Source organism: Myotis brandtii, unplaced genomic scaffold (assembly GCF_000412655.1).
Source record: "Myotis brandtii unplaced genomic scaffold, ASM41265v1 scaffold111, whole genome shotgun sequence".
Taxonomy (NCBI): Eukaryota; Metazoa; Chordata; class Mammalia; order Chiroptera; family Vespertilionidae; genus Myotis; species Myotis brandtii.
The window spans coordinates 4,831,812-4,838,357 of record NW_005353789.1 but is presented as its reverse complement, the minus strand read 5'-3'; the positions used below and the strand labels follow the sequence as shown (position 1 = coordinate 4,838,357).

General features: G+C 39.8%; 1 protein-coding gene across 1 annotated transcript in view; it reads left to right on the top strand.

Moving 5' to 3' along the window:
* FRAS1 (Fraser extracellular matrix complex subunit 1) overlaps positions 1-6,546 on the top strand; it is a 466,232-nt gene that overhangs the window by 223,513 nt on the left and 236,173 nt on the right. Inside the window, exon 16 of the mRNA XM_014544766.1 lies at positions 5,932-6,072. Within this exon, the coding sequence (XP_014400252.1) occupies positions 5,932-6,072 (141 nt within the window). The remainder of the gene's footprint in view (positions 1-5,931; positions 6,073-6,546) is intronic.

Here is a 6,546-nt window from a genome sequence, read left to right as displayed (position 1 = left end):
AACAGTACAATGATTGAAATTTCTTTTGAGAGCCAAACTTTTTAAACTTAAACTATATAGGTAGGTACATTATTATTAACTTAATTAGGGTACTCCTAAGCTGGCCTTTGCTAAAAACGTCCTCAATCTGATTGAGGTACATTTGCTGAGGTCCACCCCTTCCAACTCTCCCATCCACACTCGTCTTGTATACTTGTTTCGTCTATCTCCTTTCTGAAAACCGACTTCTGCACATGGGCCACAAAGTTTCAATAGCACTGTATGTGCGTGCCAGCACGTGGCATTTTGTGGAAGAGCCACACTCAAGGGGCCAAAGAGCCGCATGTGGCTCGCTAGCCGCTGTTTGCCGACCACTGCCTTAGCACATGCTAGACTCTGTAATGCAACTGGCCTTCACCAACATGCCTTTTGATAAACAAGATTAGAATTTACACTTTTCAGAGTTTTCTAAGTTTTTATCAAGTGCTTTCAGAAATGTTCAAATAATATTTCCTGAACATCGGTGAACCAAGTCACTGATTGGTATCAGAATGTTAATTTGATGTCTGATGCTGATAATGCTGACTCATTTCCAATTCAGATTAGTGCTATTCAAGATAAAGACCGGCTGGTGTTGGTTTAATAATTTATAACCAAGCAGCTCATATCTGTAGCAATCTCAAGGTCAAGTGCTGAAAAAAATCCAGAATAACCTGTTATGAACGATGGTATGTCCTGGTTGAAAGAATTTACAATAACCACGTTCATCTGTGGTACATGTTTTGAGTTTTACAAATATTAGTTATAAAGGGTGGGGAAACTCAAAGGACAAACCTCCTCATTCTTTAGTCATTTAAGTACTTGTGTTATTAAGAAGGCTTTCATGACTGTAGCTAACATAAATCAAAGCAAGTTCAGAGGTTTCTGTTAACTGTTCTCTCCATTCTTCTGCCTTTTTTCCCCTTTTATTCTCCTTTCCCTTCTTTACCTAGGCAACTATTTTATTTTATTTTTTAATCTTTTTGTTTTTATATAAACAGGGTAATATCCTTTTGAGAACAGTTGACCCTCAAACAACACAGGCTTGAACTGTGTGGGTCCACCTATATGCGGATTTTTTTTTCAATAAAATACCTGTACCGTTTTCAATCCATGGTTGGGATGCTGAGGACTAACTGTATGCATTGATCCATGCTAGTGTATGTAGGGAACCTGAGCATTTGCAGATTTTGGTGTCTGTGGAGGTCCTGAAACCAATTCCCCACAGATACTTAGGGTAGTTAAGTTTTGGAGGAGTCAAACATTCCATGTGGATTTTGACTGCATGGGGAGGATTGATACCCCAACAAGGGTAACTGTGTGTGCATGTATACTTAATGATATCATGTTATAGAAGTCATGTTGTTCTTTTCCTTTTTTTCTCAGCATTATGTTTTTAAGATTCATCCATGTTACTATATCATCTAGCCCTTTGCTTCTTGCTGCTGCATAGTCCTCCCTGGTCTCCATCCCCACAGCTCATGCATCTACTCTCCAGTGACGGACTCCCTGTGTTTCTTCCATCCATGTCCCATCACTAGAGAGCACTAGCAAATAGCTGCAAAAATGTCCTTTCATGAACTGTGTGGGAGGTTCTCTGGAATGGCTAACCCAGGAGCAGAATTGTTGGTTTCTGTATATATGTGTGTGTGTATATATATATATATATATGCCGCGCTAGCACAGCCAAGGGTTCTGTGAGCCTGAGGAGGGGCAGTGAAGGATTAAAGAAAAGACAGACAAAGAGAATAAGCTGGGGCTCCATGGATCTCCTGTGCCTGGATGAGGCCACAGAGAAGGATCCAGCCAGCAAGCTGAGGCTTTATTTTATAGTCAGAGAAAAACAAGGTAGTGGTCAACATAATTACAATGTTCTTCTGAGTTTCACTTGCTTTGGCAGCACTTGCTGCACCTCCCACAGCCCATTAGCTACCCAGGAAGGATCTAGGGAGCGCTATAAGGTTAAGCTTACTAAGCTAAGAGGGCTCTGCCCTCTAAGCTGGGACTTGTTTGTGGCTCTGCCACAGGTCAATCCGAGGCTTAATTCTAAAGCCACTCCCTACATATGTACATATATATAATATATATCTTTATTTTTATTGTTGAAACTATTGCTTCTTGACTCTGCATATTCCCTATGACTAAGTAGTGCCAGGTAGCTCACCACCATCTATAACCCAAAGCATGAAATCTCCCATTCCCACATCCTTACTACCACTTGGCATTATCAAGCTTTAGATTTTTCTCTGGTCAATAGGTATACAGGGACATCCCATTTTAATTTGCATCCTTTTGATTATTAATGAGCTCAAAAATATCTTCAACTCCTTTTGGACTTTTGTGTTTCCTCTTCTATAAATTGCATTTTACAATGTTTTCCCCATTGTTTTATGCAGGGCCTTTCTGCCTTTTGGTTATTGATTTTTATGGAATTATTTGTATGTTATAGGTATTAACTCTTGTCAGTCTCAAATATGCAAATATTTCCCAATGTTTTACCTTTTAGCTGTTACTATGCTGCCCTTTGTTGAACAGAACATTTTAATTCATCATTTTTTACTTCAACATTTTGATTTTGAATTTTCAAAAAGAATTCTGCCAATTTTGAACTTGAATTATCTTTTTTTTCTGCTCAAGTTCACAAAGAAATTATTCTACATTTTCTTCTGTTAACCAGACAGTTTTATCTGAACTTACTTTTTTGAACCACCTGAAGTCCACTTATGGATATGGGTTTAAGTAGGGATCCAGTTTTATTTTTCTTCATTTCATGATCCAGTTTTCCCAAGATCATCTAGTAATTCAATCTAACCATCTCCATTGATCTTTATTGTATACTAGAGGCCCAGTGCATGAAAATTTGTGCACTGGTGGGGGGGGGTCCCTCAGCCTGGCCTGCCCCCTCTCACAGTCTGGGAGCCATCAGGGGATGTCCTACTGACAGCTTAGTCTAAGCCACAATCTGGCCTCCCTCTGCGGCTGATCATGGGAAGGCACCACCCCCATCACCCCCTTGCTGCTGCCGCCTCTGGCCTCCCTCTAAGGGAGGCGACCAGGCTGACCAGGGGAAGGCGACACCCCCATCGTGCTGCTTCCACTGCTGCTGCCACTGCCAGCCGCCATGGCTGCCTGAGCCTCAGCCAGGCCCTCGCAGCAGCAGCCGCTGTGGCTTTGTCCAGAAGATGTCCGGTCTAATTAGCATATTACCCTTTTATTAGTATAGATTAAATTTCTGTGTGCACATAGATCTGTCTCTGAGCTATTCCAGTAGTCTAAATTTCTGTCCTGTACATGATCACATTGTTTTGTTTTATATTTTCATTAATTTCTGTTGCTTTGCAGTATGTCTCAATACCTGATTGGGTAAATTTTCCCTTTCTTGTCTCTTCAGTTTCGAAGTTGACTTAGTTATTCATGGGCTTTAGAACATGTTTATTAAATTCCTAATAAAATACAGCTGGAATTTTTATTAATACTATATTGAAGTTATAGACTAGTTTGGGAGGAAATGACATCTTCTGATAATTTTATTTAAATTTACAAATTACACTTTAAGTATTACATTAGGTGGGTCTTAAAAAATGTTTGATTTAAAATGTTTTTTATTGTTGGTCAACTCTACATTTTCAAAAAATTTCTGCTACTGTTTATTTCTGGGTAAATCCACTTAGCTTAAAGATTGTTTTGCTCTGTTGAGATGTCAGTTCCAGAATTAGAAACTTTAGAGATTTTTATGGAGGGTGGGTGGAAAAATGCTTTTCAGATTTATTTTTGCTTCTTTGTTCCAGTTATGAGTTAAGAGGGTGATTTTATTTTTCTTTGGTATAGAGATCATTGTCTTTGTCCATTTACTGAATATTATCTTGCCTTACACATTTGCTTCTAGTGAGATGCTGAATCCTCCAGAATGCAGGATGGAACATTTGGCCATATTGTTTGCCTAGGTCTTAAAATGTTTTTCAGGAGATTAGCATGGTGTAAGTGGATGAAAAGAACAGATAGAATAGACTCAGCATTGATTCTCTAATAGTGAGAAGGTCTGTTTTGTGTTTAAAGTATTTAACCAATGGGTATAGAGTAGATAGAGTCCCAGACTTACCTGCTGGTGCATTTACCCTCACCTGCCTTCTTTCACTTTCAGGAAAGGAGGCCTTCTTCTGGACTGTCGAAGGTTAATCTCTCCTTCTGTACTTTTGAATGTATAGTCCCTCTTCCTCCTAGGTATTATTTGAAGAATTATTTAAACTCTTCTCTTTTAAAAACCTTTCATTGGGTCTATACTTGCCTTGAGCTTTTACAATATTGGAGAGACAAAACATCCTCTTACCCTTTTAATTATTTCTCTCTCTGTCCCCATCCATTCACAGCCAGAAGCCTTTAAGAGAACAGTTAATAATCATGGCCTTCACTTTCATTCTAATGACTCCACTTAAATGGTAGTGGTACAGGTTACCCATATCTCAATGTCTTAGTGTAGTGAGCCATGTACAGACTTTATTTGTCCTTTCTGCACTTTAATCACTCCCTTCTTGAAACTTTTTTTTTCCCCTCAGCTTCTCAGCCATTACACTCCTGTTTTCTCTTCTACCTTTGTGTCATTTCTTCTTGGTGACATTTGCTAGTTTTTTTTTTCCGTTAAATGTTGGTGCTCTCAGATCCCTGACTACTACTGCCTTATCCTTTATGCTTTTCCTGAATAAATCAACTAACTTCTGATTTCAACAACCACCTGTATGTGATGACCCCCAGGTCTCCCCCAGAGCTCCAGAACTATAAATCGGGCTGTTTCCTGGACGGCACCTATCCAAAACAGCCCATGAGAATCCTCACGACCATTCTCCTTCTTGCATTCTGTGAGTGGCATCACTCATCCCCTAAGCCAGACCCCTGGAGTCCATCTGAGACACTTTCTCCTACACAGGCCTCAAATCTATCATCTTCTCCACAGCCTTGATTCAATCCCTGATCATCTTGTTCTGTGAGCATGGCCATAGTCTTCCAGCTAGACCCCCAACTCTCCTTCATCACCTCTCCAATCTATCCTCTAAACTGAAGCCAAACTAATCTTTCTTATACCCAACATGGCGATGTTTATATTGTAATCAAAACTTGGCAAGGGCTCCTGCTGCCTTCCTTCCATAAAGATGAGAATCTAAACTGTAGAGTCTGGCATACAAGTTTATATCGTCTGGCCCTGTCCACTTTTCCAGCTGAATGGAGCTGCTCTTTGTCTGGACAGCCCAAACTTTTTCCAGGCCCTGGACCTTCCCTTGCCTTGCTGCTGAGGCCATTCCCATTAGCTGAGCACACTCTGATTCACTTCCCAAGACAATGTTCAAGGGTCGCTATTATACAAATCCTTTCCTGACCTTTCATATGAATGCATAAGTGAATGAGTAGATCCTGGAAGATTGAGAGAGTTCAGCAACTTAACATTTTTGTAGCATAACCTTGCTTAGAAGAACTCTGAGTTTCTGAATTCTCTCCCCAACTAGGGTTGCTAGATAAAAGATGAAATATTTGGGACAAACTTAAACTAACTAATTATTCATTATTTATCTGAAGTTCAAATTAAACGGGGCATTTGGTATTTTTATGTGCTAAATCTGGCAACTCTATCTCTGAGGCCACTTTAACTTTAAATCCTATATTAAATTGGATACACTGGAGGGGGGTGGAATGCCTCAGAGTATTTGTTATGCTTAGTGCAATGAATAATTCTTTGGTTCTTCAACTGTGAAGACAGAAAATGCAGATCTTTTGAAATATTGGAATCAAGGAAACAGCACTCAGTTGAGCAGTCAGAGAATGAGATTACTATGTCGATACCAACTGTGGACGTTGTAATGAATAGACTTCTCTGCTCCGTTGGCTCACTATTGACTTTCTCTAATGGGTTTTCCTCTCCTTTAGCTTGTGACCAATCCTGTGAAAGTTGTGGCCCCAATAGTCCCAGATGCCTTACCTGTGCTGAGAAGGCAGTGTTGCATGATGGCAAGTGCATTTCTGAATGCCCTGGTGGATACTATGCTGATGCCACTGGCAGATGCAAAGGTAAGACATGGGCCATCATCGTCATAATCATCATTGACTAGACTGGGAGTTGTATCTGCTCACTTTGGAATCTGTGTGTCTAATGGGAAAATGTCAAAAGGAATAGCTTTTTCATTAGAGAATCTCCATGTATGTGGTATGGGAATGGGAGACAGGGGTGGATGCTGAGATACTAGAGTGATTAAATTCACTTGGTCTTTTTGAAATGCCAAGAACATCTTTAAGACCTTCATAGTGTACTTGTGTACTTGTAAACCATCACCAACTTAGATCAAAGGTATGACAGAATCATTCCTTAGGTGGCATTTATAAATACTACAGGGGCAAGCAAAAGTAGGTTAATAATAATAAATGATAATGCAATAATTAATATATAAATAATAGTACAGGAATAAACTCTGTGTTTCGCATACTCACAACTGTTGACCTATGTTTTGCCCACCACCCAGGACCAGAGGAGCTGTGTGTGTCTGA